The sequence below is a fragment of the Ammodytes marinus genome (genome assembly GCF_949987685.1).
Source record: "Ammodytes marinus genome assembly, chromosome: 1".
Lineage (NCBI taxonomy): Eukaryota > Metazoa > Chordata > Actinopteri > Uranoscopiformes > Ammodytidae > Ammodytes > Ammodytes marinus.
In genome coordinates, this window is record NC_137230.1 from 39,202,181 (window position 1) to 39,219,680 (window position 17,500).

At 41.8% G+C, this 17,500-nt stretch overlaps 1 protein-coding gene across 1 annotated transcript in view; it reads right to left on the reverse strand.

Annotated features, from left to right (window-relative positions):
- The window catches only part of LOC307251983 (protein NLRC3-like), a gene marked incomplete at both ends in the record, with an annotated part of 18,749 nt that overhangs the window by 867 nt on the left and 382 nt on the right, over positions 1–17,500 (reverse strand). Inside the window, 3 exons of the mRNA XM_080029485.1 lie at positions 1,889–2,062; positions 4,461–4,637; positions 15,746–17,500. The exon at positions 15,746–17,500 is cut by the window's right edge and continues 52 nt beyond it. Coding sequence (XP_079885611.1) covers positions 1,889–2,062; positions 4,461–4,637; positions 15,746–17,500 — 2,106 coding nt within the window. The remainder of the gene's footprint in view (positions 1–1,888; positions 2,063–4,460; positions 4,638–15,745) is intronic.

Sequence of the window (17,500 nt, forward strand, 5' to 3'; positions counted from 1 at the left end):
ACACACACACACACACACACACACACACACACACACACACACACACACACACACACACACACACACACACACACACACACACACACACACACACACACACACACACACACACACACACACACACACACACACACACACACACACACACACACACACACACACACACACACACACACACACACACACCCCTACCCCTGTCAAGTTAAAACTGTTCAAAAACTTAAAGAATTACAGACACTAATTTAAAAAATACAATTTAAATTAAACCTTAAAAATATAAATAAAAACTAAGTTCAGAAAAGAATAAGAATTAATCTAACCAGAAAGAGAAATAAAATATCAGTAAAATAATCTAATTTAAATCTGACCTTGCAACATGTTTTAAATAAAAACTAAGAGTAAAATAAGTCAATGTCAGGGTTTTTCCTGGCTCAGAATGGGCCTTTGGGGGGTCAGTACGCGATCGACTTTTTTTGGGGTCGCGACAGTAAAGGCAAACGGTTTGTGTATTTTAAGAGGGGTGTTGGGTTGGGAGAGGGGAGTTTCTGTCCAGCTCAAGAGCATTTCAGTCAGCCTGTCAATCACTGCGTTACCATGGAGCTCACTGACGCTTATGAAATCACAATAAGCAACCTGCAGATATGAAGTCAAAATACTAATAATGACTAGGCCTAACTGTTTAATACTTTAATTGTTTCTAATTGATCTAAACCATGGAAGAAGGTAGGGCTGCTCGATTATGAAAAAATCATAATCATGATTATTTTGAGTAATCACATTGTGTTATCACGATTATTAAAGACAGTTAATCATTGATTTAAGAACATTATGCATTTATTTTACTTTTAACAAGGTTTTTTTCTAAAAACACCATGACTTTGGACTTTAAACAAAGGCCTAATTGAACTGAAAACAGGGAGAATAGAAATAGGCTAAATAAGTGAAACATATTTTTAATAATTTAATAAAAATATGTCAAAATAAAAATAACCAGTTATGGTGTTGATAGGGCACGTCTTTTGCTAGCATAAAATGTAAGGGCATGATTTATTTATGTCATGGAGCTGGCTGGATAGGCAGTTGCATTGTAGTGTTGACAGTTGTGGTGGCAGGAGTTAAGGAGCTTTAAACTTCCTGTGTTTTTATTCATTGATTGCTTGGTCATAGACCACTATGACTCGACTTAAAGTGAATAAACAAATTGGTCGGGATGTTTAAAGGTGCAGATCAGGTCGTATATCACTTTTCTTTCTCTCTCTCTCTGTCTCTCGGTCGCGTATGTCATGTTACTCGCGTGTCCGCGCGTGACATATCTTGCACATTATTTTAGTTTGTTGTGAGTCTGAAGTGTTTTCAGACAACACAATTAGTTTTACCTTTATTCTCGTCATCTAGAAGTTTTTCAAAACACCCGGCAATGCGCAACATCTCCCTCGTAGCTACTCTCTGGACTAGCCGTTAGCGAAACTATCAGGTGAGGGAGGGGCCGAGCGGAGCTCACGGCTGAAAGGGTTTGCTGCATTTATAAGCCTGCATGCCCCGGCGAGCGGAACAATGATAGTTTAATAACGATTATCCCCGACCTGATTTATTTTTTTACAACTGAGATTGCAAGTAATATGACTGGAATGGCGCGGAAATGGAAACACATTTGGAGCCGTTTTAAGTAGATTTTTATTTATTTATCTATATATATAAAAAAAAACACTTTGGCGCTGAGGATTTTCCTTTGGCGGGCGCTAAAATTCCTTTGGCGGGCGCCAACATTTTTTGAATGCAGGAAAAACCCTGAATGTAATCTTGCAGAAAGGGAACACACTTTTTATTTAAACAATTTAATTTAATACTTAAGATCTACAATTGTCTACGATTGAGTCAGTGAACTGACCTCAGAGTCTCCAGTCTACAGTGTGGACTCTCCAGAAAACCACACAGCTGCTTCACTCCTGAATCCTGCAGCTTGTTCCAGCTCAGATCCAGCTTTCTGAGATGGGAGGGGTTGGACTTCAGAGTTGAGGCCAGAGAAGCACAGCTGATCTCTGACAAACTGCAGGCTATCAATCTGAATAAAGAATACATTATGTAAGTTTAGAGACAATGTGTGTGTGTGTGTGTGTGTGTGTGTGTGTGTGTGTGTGTGTGTGTGTGTGTGTGTTAAGTATTAATCATTATCCAATCATGTTCAGTTCTTAAGTGTGTAGCTCATGACTTTGTCTTAATCAATGAGCTTTTCTCTAAAATGAGTCGTGACTGATCATCATAGTATCAGCCTTCTACACACATCACCCACATGTCACCACAACATGCATTCACCTCTTCATGTCAACACAGATTAAAAACATGCTAATAGCATTAGCACCAACTTGGACTTGGCGGTTTTGCTGTGATTGTATTATTGAATGATGTGTGTAACTGAGGGGAAAGTGGGCGGTGATGTGATGATGTCATTCTAGTGGGTCACTACAAAGTTCAGCTCAAACTAATATGAAGCTTCTGAGTTAGACAAATAAAATAGATGTTTACCAAAGTTACAGAATATTAAACACCAAATTCCCTCTGAGTTTCTATTCCTCCACTGCAGCTCACCAAGAAAACACTGACGAACACTGAAACCTTGTTGTGTTTAAGTCAGACTGCTGAACTCATATTAGTTTAAAGGCACACTATGCAATATTTTAATGAAAAAATAAACTATAAATTCACACAAACACAATCCCCCTCAACAGTGGTGTGCACAGACATTTTGGGGCACTTTGTGCGGCATTACAACAAGGCATGAGGCTACTTTTTCTGCTTGTGTCCGTTAGCAAATAAACTACTGCAAGTGTTAATTATGTAGCGTAATGTAAACCTACACAATTCCTTAATATTCAGCTTAAGTATACTGATAGATTCACACTGTACCAATGACAAACTCTACCGACATTAGTCATGTGGTGGTCATCACGCCATATCTACCTTACTATAAGCCGCACTGGACTATAAGCCGCAGGTGTTATAATGTTTTATTACCATATGTAAGAGTTTGTGCACAGAGGGGATTGTTGGGAAAGAGATGGCTGCTTGAGGAAGCTCCCATATATTAACATTTCAACAAACAAGTTGCATATTTGCATAACGTACGTAAGTGTTACCATTTTGTGCAATAGTAGCTATTAGGGATGGGCACGAGTGTTTTCGCTACTCGTGTGATCGCTTGCATTCCTCGAGGATCAATCGATTCCTCCTTAAACTTTTTTCTATTTTTAAAACGCAACGCATCTGTCTACAGAACAACGGTTGACCGCAATAAAGCGCTCAATGCTTATGTCAAACAGTCACAGTTGCCATATGATATGAAGGATTTATTTTCCACAAGTTTAAAACACATTTTCCAAACTGAAAGTAATTAAATAAGCGGGCCACAATTTAAACCGATCGAGTAGGTCTGCGGTGGAGAGAGAAAAAAAGCACGGGCTGTAGTTGGCTAACAATCAAAATAGACATTTAAAATAAGAAGGGCAGCAAATACAATAAAATTATTGTCCTACAATTTAAACACAGATAGGCTAAATAACTCACCAAAGCAGTAGAAGTAGTAGTATATCCAACCGCGTAATGCTCACTCCTGTCCGTGACTAATTACCGCGACTAATTCCTCGTTAACGGAACGTTACACCGTCGGCTTTTGAATCTCAATCCTATATTCCATAATAAAGGCTTCTTAAATGTTGTTTGCTCGAATTTGCCTGAAGTCAGCCTAACTTCTTTACGCCGACGTGACTTTCCAAGTTTTCCAGCACCACATTCAGCTCCGCGGTGCTGTGGAGACCACACACTGGCTGCGCTGCACGGAGGTGGCAGTTATTTGCGGTTGCTGTTTGACACAACGCAGAGTTTATTTAACTTGGATCAAAATATTTAATTTTGTTAAACTTTATATCCGTTTTGTGCCGTTTTGTACACGTATATAACATTCTAAAATAGGGGCGGCCCGCCGGCCGGCCTAAAGGCTCACACACAAAAAAAAAAAAAACGATTTTCCTCATCCACCAATCGAGATCATTTGAAACGAGGAGTACTCGAGTACTCGATTACTAACGCCCATCCCTAGTAGCTACAGAATGCTGTGTAATAACAGGGTCGAAAAACGGGGAAAAAGTCGCGGCATATAGGCCGAAAAGTACGGTATTATTGATTTGTGCTTGTTAAGCAGGTCAGTCGGCTAATTTATGCTCAGCTGTGTGGCGCTGTATGAGAGAGGCTACTTCACAACAGAGATAAATACATGCAAGTTATAGCTTGGCAACTGAGGCTTAGGGGGCAAACAATACACTCATATTCATGCGTTACCTCGCTGGTGGGGCAGGGGATCGGTGTGTATGTGTGGGCTGCAACATGCCTGTGTGACTTATAACTTTAAAACGTCAGTCAACTGAATAAAAACAAAACACTACATCAGCTCCAGTCAGTGAACTGACCTCAGTGTCTCCAGTCTGCAGTTTGGACTCTCCAGTCCGGCACAGAGAGCCTTCACTGCTGAATCCTGCAGTTGGATGTTGAAACTCATGTCCAGCTCTATCAGATGGGAGGGGTTGGACTTCAGAGCTGAGGCCACAACTTCACAGTGAGTCTCTGAGAGTCCACAGTCTTTAAGTCTGTAATGACACATTTATTACAACATGTTATTATGAAACAGAACTGATGACACAACATTTGACATTTCCTGATTTAAGAAACATTTGTACTTCAAAAGGTTCAGTGTAGATTAAATATTCATTTTCTGTGAATAATGTTTAAAAACAGGAGGGGGTAAGAACAGAGAAGTCTTAGACTTCTAAGTTTAGAACATGAATTATATTATTTTAGTTATTTATTTGTTGCATATGTGTTTATTATAGCTTGTAGATTTTATTTTATTTTGTGTTGCATTATTTAACATTATAAGTGAACTAATACAATAACTAATACACTATAAACCAGGGGTGGCCACTGTTTTTCAGCTTGTGAGCTACTTTTAAAATGACCAAGTCAAAGTGAGCTACCACCTACTATTAGGGGTCAAAAGTCACGGTTCGGTACGTACCTCGGTTTTTAAGTCACGGTTCTGTTCTGTACGGTACGGTTCTCAGTTAAGAGGAAAAATGTGTGTAGAATTGCAGCCTAAAGGCAGTGGCGATTCCAGGAAATTTTGACTGGGGTGGCCAAGGTGGGCCACAGAGTTAGAGTGGGATGGCCATCGCACACCTGAATTAATAGCATTTGATATGCTGTACAACCAATGCAGAGATGATTTATAATCCCAAGTCATGTTAGTATCCATTATAATGTTTGTCAGAAAACTAAACCCCTGAAGCGGGGTCTGGGGGCCCCAGAAGATTTTTCTGTGTTTTTAACATGTAATCTAAGCATTCTGGTGCATTCTGGCGAAGAGAATAAAGGAAAAAGTCAACATTTATATCAGTTCAGATGAATAGTAAAATTAGCAAGACAACATAACTTGCTAGCAGCCAGATGCCTAACAACTGGACAGAGGGACGGATGACAACTAGCTTTTGACCAAATATCTTGCTAAAAAATAAACCTTTATTTATGAAATTCTGCCCTTGCTAAGAACATGTTACACTTGCTAACTACAAACTTTTTTTTTTTTTATTCAGATTTCAAATCTGCTGGGACACGTGCCCATACACATGCATGGGTGGCACGCATGTCACAAGCACATACTTATGCTGTTTTGAAGACCTTTGCTGACCAGTTCTAGTGGCCACAGTCCTCAGGATTTGAGTGTTTGTGTGATGAACTTGGCAACTACCTATCAAAAAAAGTTAAGAAAGAAAAAAAATACATATCATCTCTGAACTAGGCTACATATCAGGAAAAAAATTGAAATTCCAAAAAATAATAAATAATAAAAAAAATAACAACATTTGAACTGGGGGGGCCACTGGGGTGGCCAGTAAGATTTCAGGGGGGGCCGTGCCCCCCCCCCCACCTAGAATCACCACTGCCTAAAGGTATTTCCCAGTATAGAAAAGAAAAAACTGCTGCATACAACCAAAGTCTCCAATAAATAAAATACTTCTTAAATAAAAGTGAAAGTTCTGCACCGCAAACCAAACAAGCCTGTACATATTTATTTAAACATATTGAAAATGAATGTACAATATAAGTTGGTGTACCTTGCATAACTGCATGAACCTAGGGATGCACCGATCAACAATTTTTAGTTCCGATCCGATTCCGATATCTGGGTTTTGGATATCGGCCGATACCGATACTGTCCGATACAATATCATAATTGTTATACATTCTTTTGTTGGTGGTGATGTTATGTATTAGGCTAGGAAGGCTTAAGCAATTCTAATTTAAAAGAGCAAGAAAAATACACAAATGCATATAGGTTTATCTTAAAGGCAGACTTATAGAGTCATACAAAACAAATCCTTCTCAATGATCACTTCTGTCCCACTAGAATATGTGGTGGTGTGTTTGTCTGAACAGTCTTCCTCTCTCTGGCTGTATTTTAGATAGATAGATAGATAGATAGACACTTTATTGATCCCTTGGGAGTGTTCCTTCAGGGAAATTCAAAAATCCAGCAGCAGCTGTAGTACATACAACAAAAACACAAGCAAGTCACTAAATGCATCAATATACATGGTAAAAAAGTAAAAAGCAGATTTATATTTATAAATACATTTTAAAAAGAAGCAGCAGCAGCAGATGTTAGCAACAGTTATTCATTTATATCTCTGTTTGACCTTAGTGTGTTTTAATAAATAAATAAATAAATAAATAGATTATGCAAGCTGTTGCGGTTATGTTCCATCAGCCACCCCCCTCCTCCCTCCATGTGTGGAGTTGTGGAGTGTGATGGCACGATGGACAAATGAGTTTTTTAGTCTGTTGGTTCTGCATCTGGGGAGGAGCAGCCTGTCGCTGAAGGAGCTTTTCTGGTTGCTGATGACAGTGTGCAGAGGGTGGCCGGTGTCTTCCAGGATGGCCAGAAGTTTCCTTGCAGTTCTCTTCTCTGCCACTGTCACCAGACCATCCAGCTTCATGCCGACCACAGAGCCGGCCCGCTTGATTAGTTTGTCCAGCCTGGAGGAGTCCCTCTTGGTTGTGCTGCCTCCCCAACACACCACAGCGTAGAAGAGGATGCTGGCGACCACCGACTGGTAAAACATAAGCAGAAGTTTGCTGCAGATGTTGAAAGATCGCAGCCTCCTTAAAAAGTATAATCTGCTTTGGCCTTTTTTGTACAGATGGTCTGTATTTATTGCCCAGTCCAGCTTCTTGTCCAGCCACACTCCCAGGTATTTGTAGCTGCCCACAGTTTCCACCTCTACCCCATCGATTTCCACTGCTTGGGGGCGTGGCCTTGCCTTCCCAAAGTCAATCACCAGCTCTTTGGTTTTTGTTATATTGAGCTGCAGGTGGTTTGCATGGCTCCAGGTGACAAAGTCACTCACTAGAGTACGGTACTCCTCCTCTTGGTCCCCCCTTATACACCCCATGATGGCTGTGTCGTCAGCAAACTTCTGGACATGGCATGATGCAGAGTTGTGGCTGAAGTCGGAGGTGTATAAGGTGAAGAGAAGAGGGGCCAGCACAGTCCCCTGAGGCGCCCCAGTGCTGCTGGTTAAGATGTCCGATGTGGTGTCCTTTAATCGAACGAACTGTGGTCTGTCTGTGAGGTAGTTAGTGATCCAAGTTATCAGGTGGGGGTCCACATGCATGGCTGACAGTTTGTTTTGCAGAATAAGGGGATGGATTGTGTTGAAGGCACTAGAGAAGTCTAGGAAAAGAATCCTGACTGTGCCCGCCCCCTTGTCCAGATGTGAGTGGGCCCGGTGTAGGAGATACAGGATGGCATCCTCCACACCAGCCCCTGTCCGGTAGGCAAACTGTAGAGGGTCTTGAGCGTGCTGCACCTGAGGCCTGAGGTGTCTGAGAAGGAGCCGCTCCAGGGTCTTCATCAGATGTGATGTGAGTGCCACCGGTCGGAAGTCATTCAGCTCGCTAGGTCGGGTTTTCTTTGGAACCGGAACTATGCAAGATGTCTTCCAGAGGGTGGGCACTCTCCCTAGTTGTAGGCTGAGGTTGAAGACGTGTTGCAGCGGCTCCCCAAGTTCAGCAGCGCAGGTCTTCAGTAGGCGTGGGCACACGTTATCCGGGCCCGCTGCTTTCTTTGGGCGAAGCTTCCTCAGTTCTCCTCTGACCTGGTCAGCAGTAATAATGCAGGGAGGAGGGTCCACTGGGGTGTTAGAGGAGAGATCGGTAAGAGGGGGATGGAGAGCGGTGTCCAGTGGTGAGGGGAAGGGGGGATCACATGACGGTGATGAAGGTGAGGGTGCCATTATGTTGGTGCCTTGGCTGGGTGGGAAGGGGGGTGGTTGGTCAAACCTGTTGAAAAAGATGTTAAGCTGGTTTGCCCTCTCCACAGTCCCCCCCTCTGTGCTGTTTTTAGCTTTGTGGCCTGTGATGATTTTCACACCATCCCAGACCTCCCTCACATTGTTCTCCATCAGTTTGTGCTCCACCTTTCTCCTGTAGCTCTCCTTCGCCTCCTTCAAGCACTGTTTCAGCTCACGCTGTGCTGTCTTCATGGACTCCTTGTCTCTGCTCCTGAAGGCTGCCTTCTTCTTATTAAGGACAGTTTTGACGTCACACGTCACCCAAGGCTTGTTGTTTGGATAGCAGCGAACAGTCCGAGTAGGGGCGACTACATCTGTGCAGAAGTTCAGATAGTCTGTCAGGCAGTGTGTCAGCCCTTCTATGTCCTCACCGTGCGGGCTCTGTAGTACACTCCAGTCTGTGGTTTGGAAGCAGTCTCTGAGGGCATCCTCCGCTTCAGGAGACCATCTCCTAAAGGAGCGTGTTGTGACATACATAGTATAATTTGTCACAGTGCAGAAGCCTCTCCACTTCCTTGACTTGGATTAGCTTTGGTTAGCTCACTGGCTAACAAACTGATATGTACTGTATGTCAAATTAGAAAGTGGTGTCCTCTCTCCCTCCACCGAACGTCGGCGCATGTTCGCACGGCTCGTTCGCTCTTTCATAGTAAAAAAAAAAAAAAATGTTTTTTTTTTTATTTGTTTTTTTTAAGAATGCCACGCGATCGACCCACACTACCCTCGCGATCGACCTAGTGGCCACCCCTGCTATAAACTAACCAATATAATATAAATAAAATATGTACTGATGAACATTCGCTCTTCACATCAGAGGTTCAGCTCATCTTATCTCTGTTCAACATGAAACAATAATTCTCATCACTCTCTCTCTCACCTTCAGACATTTAATCTTTCTTTTACTTTAATCTTGTAGATGAAGGGAGAGAACATGTAGTTAAACTGCTGCTCTAATGTCCACAGTGTCAGTGTGATCTTAAGGGTATACTACGAAGCGAGATTAAGGGCTGAGCGAGGTCTGTTGAGTCTAAAGCCAGAGTTTTCAGCAGTTTTCAGTATCACGAAAGGTGGCTCTCTTTCTACCTGGCTAGATCACCGTGGTAACAGAGGCTGCACGGCTAACCTGCCCAGACCAGTTTTTGTTCCAGAGTTTGAGCTTAAATTCGGCTCTTTGAGCGCTGCCCTTTAAGGAAACTACAACTTTTGAAATCCCGCGGACCTGCCTTTATTTTCTGAGCGATACTTCTCACTGAGTAAACTAGTTAAATCAGTAAACTTATTGATCAGTAAGTTAATGAACGAAACAAAGCCGTGACATAAGGCTTACAGCAGAGTGAACTGTAACATCGCGCTGCAGCTTTTTGCCACATGCATAGTTATTGATGCAGAACATGTAAAATAGCCTAGACCTACTGTATGCAGCGCCACTCTATGCTCTCACCTCAAATGATTTTACCTGGCGATCTACACACACTGGCTCTTAATGAAGCGTTCTATAAAATCACAGGATGCAACATTATTTCACTGCAGGCTTCTTTCTTTTCATCAGTAGCGATTACAGTTGGGACGTGACAGGTGACAGCTGTCACAGTTCGGACATCGCTGCACTCACAGGTTAAGCTTCTCACAGTAGATTCATATTTGCCCGGAAAATACAGACTACAGGTTTTGTATCTAGGCTATTTATTGTAATGGTATTTATAAGATGCAAATAAAGGGCCAAAATCAAAATCAGAATTTTATTAATTTTGATGTGGCCCAAAACTAGCAGGTTAAGCTTCTCACAGTAGATTCATATTAGTCTGGAAAATACAGACTACAGGTTTTTTAATGTAGGCCTATTGGTATTTGTAAGATTAAAATAAAAGGCTAATAGTCTAAATCAAAATTGTATTCATTATGATGTGGCCCAAAACTAAAGTGATTTTCCATTCATTTGGGGACAGTGTCAGACTTAAATTACATTCTTAAGTGTGGGACTATAGGCGTAGTGCTATATACATAGCAAAGTAGCCTATATACAGGTCCTTCTCATATAATTAGCATATTGTGATAAAGTTGATTATTTTCCATAATGTAATGATAATAATTGAACTTTCATATATTTTAGATTCATTGCACACCAACTGAAATATTTCAGGTCTTTTGTTGGTTTAATACTGATGATTTTGGCATACAGCTCATGAAAACCCCAAATTCCTATCTCAAAAAATTAGCATATCATGAAAAGATACTCTAAACGAGCTCAAAAACCTAATCATCTGAATCAACTAATTAACTCTAAACACCTGCAACAGATTCCTGAGGCTTTTAAAAACTCCCAGCCTGGTTCATTACTCAAAACCGCAATCATGGGTAAGACTGCCGACCTGACTGCTGTCCAGAAGGCCATCATTGACACCCTCAAGCAAGAGGGTAAGACACAGAAAGAAATTTCTGAGTGAATAGGCTGTTCCCAGAGTACTGTATCAAGGCACCTCAGTGGGAAGTCTGTGGGAAGGAAAAAGTGTGGCAGAAAACGCTGCACAACCAGAAGAGGTGACCGGACCCTGAGGAGGATTGTGGAGAAGGGCCGATTCCAGACCTTGGGAGACCTGCGGAAGCAGTGGACTGAGTCTGGAGTAGAAACATCCAGAGCCACCGTGCACAGGCGTGTGCAGGAAATGGGCTACAGGTGCCGCATTCCCCAGGTCAAGCCACTTTTGAACCAGAAACAGCGGCAGAAGCGCCTGACCTGGGCTATAGAGAAGCAGCACTGGACTGTTGCTCAGTGGTCCAAAGTACTTTTTTCGGATGAAAGCAAATTTTCATGTCATTCGGAAATCAAGGTGCCAGAGTCTGGAGGAAGACTGGGGAGAAGGAAATGCCAAAATGCCTGAAGTCCAGTGTCAAGTACCCACAGTCAGTGATGGTCTGGGGTGCCATGTCAGCTGCTGGTGTTGGTCCACTGTGTTTTATCAAAGGCAGGGTCAATGCAGCTAGCTATCAGGAGATTTTGGAGCACTTCATGCTTCCATCTGCTGAAAAGCTTTATGGAGATGAAGATTTCATTTTTCAACAAGACCTGGCACCTGCTCACAGTGCCAAAACCACTGGTAAATGGTTTACTGACCATGGTATTACTGTGCTCAATTGGCCTGCCAACTCTCCTGACCTGAACCCCATAGGGAATCTGTGGGATATTGTGAAGAGGAAGTTGAGAGACACCAGACCCAACACTGTGGATGAGCTTAAGGCCGCTATCGAAGCATCCTGGGCCTCCATAACACCTCAGCAGTGCCACAGGCTGATTGCCTCCATGCCACGCCGCATTGAAGCAGTCATTTCTGCGAAAGGATTCCCGACCAAGTATTGAGTGCATAACTGAACATAATTATTTGAAGGTTGACTTTTTTGTATTAAAAAACACTTTTCTTTTATTGGTCGGATGAAATATGCAAATTTTTTGAGATAGGGATTTTTGGTTTTTCTTTACTTTTTTGCCAAAATCATCAATATTAAAACAATTAAAGGCTTGAACTACTTCAGTTGTGTGTAATGAATCTAAAATATATGAAAGTCTAGTGTTTATCAGTACATTACAGAAAATATTGAACTTTATCACAATATGCTAATTATATGAGAAGGACCTGTATATATAGGCTATATACACTCACCGGCCACTTTATTAGGTACAGCGGCACATTTTCTTGGTAACACATATAACTAATCAGCCAATCACATGTCAGCAACTCAATGCATTTAGGCATGTAGACCTGGACGGGACAACTTACTGAGGTTGAAACCAACAACAAAATGGGAAAGAAAGGGGTTTTAAGTGACTTTGAACATGGCAATGTTGAGGGTGCCAGGAGGGCTGGTATGAGTATTTCAGAAACTGCTGATCTACTGGGATTTTCACTCTAAACCATCTCTAGGGTTTACAGAGAATGGTCAGAAAAAGAAAAAATATCCAGTAAGCAGCATTTGTGTGGATGTAAAATTCCTTGTTGAAGTCAGAGGTCAGTGGAGGATGGGCATACTGGTTCGAGATGATAGAAAGGCAACAGTAACTCAAATAACCACTCGTTACAACCAGGGTATGCAGAATACCATCTCTGAACCCAAAACACGACCAACCTTGAAGCAGATGGGCTACAGCAACAGAAGACCCCACCGGGTGCCACTCCTGTCAGCTAAAAACAGTGAACTGAGGCTACAATTCTCACAGGATCACCAAGATTGGACAATAGAAGATTGAAAAATCATGCCTGGTCTGATGAGTCTCAATTTCAGTTGCGACATTCAGATGGCAGGATTTGGCATAAACAACAGGAAAGTATGGATCCATCCTGCCGTGTACCATCAACCATGCCATGTTCTAAGTCACCTAAACCCCCTTTCTTCCCCATTCTGATGCTTGGTTTGACTTCAGTACATTGCCTTGACCACGTCTAAATGTATAAATGCATTAAATTGCTGCCATGTGATTGGCTGATTAGCTTTTTGTTTTTATAAGCCATTGAACAGGTGTACCTAATAAAGTGGCCGGTGTATATAGGTATAGTGTTTAAATCCGAATTCAACGTTTCATTGTTTTATAATGTCACGTTACGCACTGCGAGAACCATCAGCAAGATAAATAAACCATTTCCATGCTGGCAGCATTCCACTCTCCTTATTTACAGTAAGAGTTTTTTTCGGCTCTGTTTTCTGCTGTAATAATTCAGACTGACAAACTCTTCTTCTCGAGTGAAGTTGGCGACACACTTTTTTACTCAGCTGCTCGCAATCAGTCCGTTTGTGTAAAGTTAGCGGCACAAGATCAGTCCATTTTGTGCGGAAGCCGAGTCAAATGACGGTCAAACTGCCCCTTTCATGGGGACGCGCACAGAGCCTGAAGCTGAAACCCTTGTTCAACATAAGACGTTGATAACTTCCTTCGTTAGCTCTGAGCGAGGGTATGTGTTATGTTGAACCAGATCAAAAAAAGAGAGCCGGGCTCTGTTGAGTTTCTTTCGTAGTATACCCCTCTGGTCTCATGTCTGTCTCCACTAAGTTAGCATGAGGTCATCCTGATAAGAAAACATCTTTACAACTGAAGTCAACAATCACAGTTGGGAGAGATAAGTTAGTTAAGTTATCTTTATTTGTCAGTTGTACACGAGGCACATTGAAATTCATCTTTTTGCATATCCCCTCTCAAGTTACCACACTTCAGAGGGGGTCAGAGCGCAGGGTCAGCCGCAGTACAGCGCCCCTGGAGCAGTTTTGGGGTTAAGTGTCTTGCTCAAGGACACAATGGTAGAGATGGTGGGCACCGTAGACACAATACCAGCCTCTGCTAGTTTTACAACTAACACCCTCCTGTCCGGTGCCGGGGATCGAACCAGCGACCTCATGGTTGCTGGTCGGCCACCTTACCTCTAGGCCATCCTACCACCCCTTTTTTTTTTTTTTTTTTTTTTTTTTTTTTTGATGATATTTGATCACTACCTGCTGCTTTCAGGTTCACGTCATTATCAAATAACCTGATTTAAATTAGAAATTACTGCATGACGTTTTTACAAAAAACATTCCCCCACAACCCAGATAACAAACCGATAAGGTTTCATTATTTTCAACATAATGTCATCAGAGATGTTATCAGTGGATCAGCATTAAAACTTAGCATTGACCTTTGCAGTGGAGAAGATCTCTTAACCCTATAAAGCCTGAACCATGAAATAAATGACAGAAAATTCTAATCCTATGAAACTGGAGTTCTTATTGGACCTAAAAAAAAATTAAATAGCTATTAAATGACCCACAAATGGAACCAGTATGTTGGAGAGGATTTCAGGGTAACTGTCCGTTGTAACTCGTTAATAGATCATTAGTAAACTCTTAATTAATGATTTATTAATGATTTGTTAAGTGTTTGTTAGCAGTTTGTTAAGGATTTATAACAATGGTAGATAGTCAATAGCTTAATAATTGAATCAGTTCATCTGGGAGGTAATCCGAGATTAACTGATCACGTCACGTTCAAGTCCATGGCATGCACAGTGTGTATTGAGTTTATTTAAAAATATTTGAAAATGGGGCTGCCCTCAGTTGCCCATGCACTGTGTATAGTCTATAGCCTATTTCAGCCTCGTCGGTATCTCGGTGTTACCGATTTCAGTTAGCTTGGCAACTTTTTTTTTAATCATAACCGATCTATTTTGCTATTTATTATGCATATGTAAAAATAAAACACAGGTTATAAATATCTCAATTTCTACTCTGAATACCTAATTATGTCATGTCAACCTTTAATTGGTTTACTTAAATGATAATAAGACTGTTTGCTGCCTTATGAAATGCATAATGTATGAAATGAAAAAAATATACGATTGACAAAGTTGAAGATTCCTTGAGTTATATACCTGCTGTATCTATTTTGATACACACATTTTCCACACGGTTTTACTACAACATCAGTTATGAAATATTAAGTAATTTTAAATTGCACCTATCCAGTAAACATTCATATTGAAGTGTCAGTTACAGTTTTGATGTTTTTCTTACATCAACTTTATAAAAATTGGCAAAAATATCCATGAAAAAACACTATTTGATCACTGCATGAAGTCATCCATCTTGGATGTCTCAATTGAAGGCTATAGGGTGCATGACTGAATGCCTCTGGTGGATTGTCCGTACATGTATTTGATTGTATACGTCAGGTTTTTCAGGGAAAAAAATATCACACTGATGATGAAGAGGTCTCAAAAATCATGTATCAAATATGATGCGCATGGCGTTATAGGGTCTGAATTCTAACATTCTGCTAATAATCAGACTTCTGTAATTGGTGGAAGCTGTGATTAACTAAATCATTGAATGAACGGACTTCAGGAATCTCCTTTACTGCCTCCATTAACATTTTGAAGTGTAGTCATGAAAATCAGGTACAAAACACTTTGCAAAACATACTCATATATTAATAAATGTACTTCATTGGCTGATAACTGAAACTACTGTATAGGTTGGGATAAAATGCTGCTGTGATTAAACCTTAACGACGACCTAAAACAGTATTTATGTGTTTGACCAAGTGTGCACATGTCCTCCATCATGCAAAGAAAGATTAAGAGAAGAAAAACTCTGAAATATTACAATTATTACACATGAATAGAAAAACTGTTCATTAACAGCTATAAGCACAAGAAGTGAACATATTCTGAACTCAGCATCTGAAACAGCTCAAGAACATCTGACTAAATTCAACTGGCAATTTCTGTAATAAATAAGTCAAACACTATTTTAAGAATAAAATAAAAAAGCTCTTACAATGTGTATACTTGTATAACTGATTAATATGAAAACAAATCTGGACTTACAGAGCCACTCTGCAGTTCCTCACAGCTGGAATCAGTCTCCATCGTCCCTCTTCTGATGCCTTGTACTTGTACTTCCCCAGGTCAAACTCATCCAGAACCTCCTCTGACATCTGCAGCATGTAGGCCAGAGCAGAGCAGTGGATCACAGAGAGTTTCTTCTCTGATCTGTTCCCTGACTTCAGGAACTCTTGGATCTCCTGATGAACTGAGAGGTCGTTCATCTCCGTCAGACAGTGGAAGATGTTGATGCTTCTGTCAGGAGAAATCTTATCACTGTTCATCTTCTTCAGGTTGTTGATGGCTCTCTGGATGGTTTCTGGACTGTTGTATGTGTGACCCAGCAGGCCTCCTAAGAGTCTCTGGTTGGACTCCAGAGAGAGGCCATGGAGGAAGCGAACAAACAGGTCCAGGTGTCCATTTTCACTTTCAAGGGATTTCTCCATGACAGACCTCAGGAAGACAGCCAGGGATGAATTTACATAATATTCTCCCAGGAAACCCCTCAGTACCTCTGTGTTGTTGTTGGTGAAACAGTGGTAAATGTAGACTCCAGCCAGAAACTCCTGAATGCTCAGATGAACAAAGCTGTAGACAGTTTTCTGGAAGATCACACTCTCTCTTTTGAAGATCTCCGTACAAACTCCTGAGTACACCGATGCCTCTGTGACATCCAGCCCACACTGCTCCAGGTCTTCTTGGTAGAACATCATGTTTCCTTTCTGCAGTTGTTCATACGCCAGCCTCCCCAGCTTCAGAAGAACTTCCCTGTCGGCCTCCGTCAGCTCCTGTGGACTTGTCTCATGTCCCTCTTCATACTTCTGCTTCTTTCTCTTTGTCTGAACCAGCATGAACTGTGAGTACATGCCAGTCAGGGTCTTGGGCAGCTCTCCTCTCTGGTCCGTAGTCAACATGTGCTCCAGAACTGTAGCAGTGATCCAGCAGAAGACTGGGATTAGACACATGATGTGGAGGCTCCTGGCTGTCTTGATGTGTGAGATGATTCTGTTGGACCGCTCTTCATCACTGACTCTCCTCTTGAAGTACTCCTCCTTCTGTGGGTCAGTGAAGCCTCGTACTTCTGTCACCCTGTCAACACATGTAGGAGGGATCTGATTGGCTGCTGCAGGTCGGGAAGTTATCCAGATGAGAGCCGAGGGAAGCAGATTCCCCTGGATGAGGTTTGTCAGCAGCACGTTGACTGATGACTTCTGTGTGACATCAGACACTACCTCTTTGTTGTCGAAATCCAGTGAAAGTCTGTTTTCATCCAGACCATCAAAGATGAACAAAACTTTACAGACAGAGAGATTCTCTGCTGTGACCTTCTGTAATGTTGGATGGAAAACATGGAGCAGATTGAGAAGACTGTACTGCTCATCTCTGATCAAGTTCAGCTCCCTGAACGAAAGCAGAATCAGCAGACTGACATCTTGGTTTTCCAAGCCCTCTGCCCAGTCCAGAGTGAACTTCTGCACTGAGAAGGTTTTTCCAACGCCAGCGACGCCGTTCGTCAGAACTACTCTGATGTGTTTGATGGGTCCCTGTTGGTCGGGTAAGGCTTTAAAGATGTCGTGGCACTTGATTGGAGTGTCATGGAGGGTCTTCTGCTTGGAAGCGTTCTCAAGCTGCCTGACCTCATGTTGGGTATTAACCTCTTCACTCTGTCCCTCTGTGATGTAGAGCTCAGTGTAGATCCTGTTGAGGAGAGTTCCACTTCCTGCTTTATCAGTTCCTTCAGTCACACGTTCACATCTC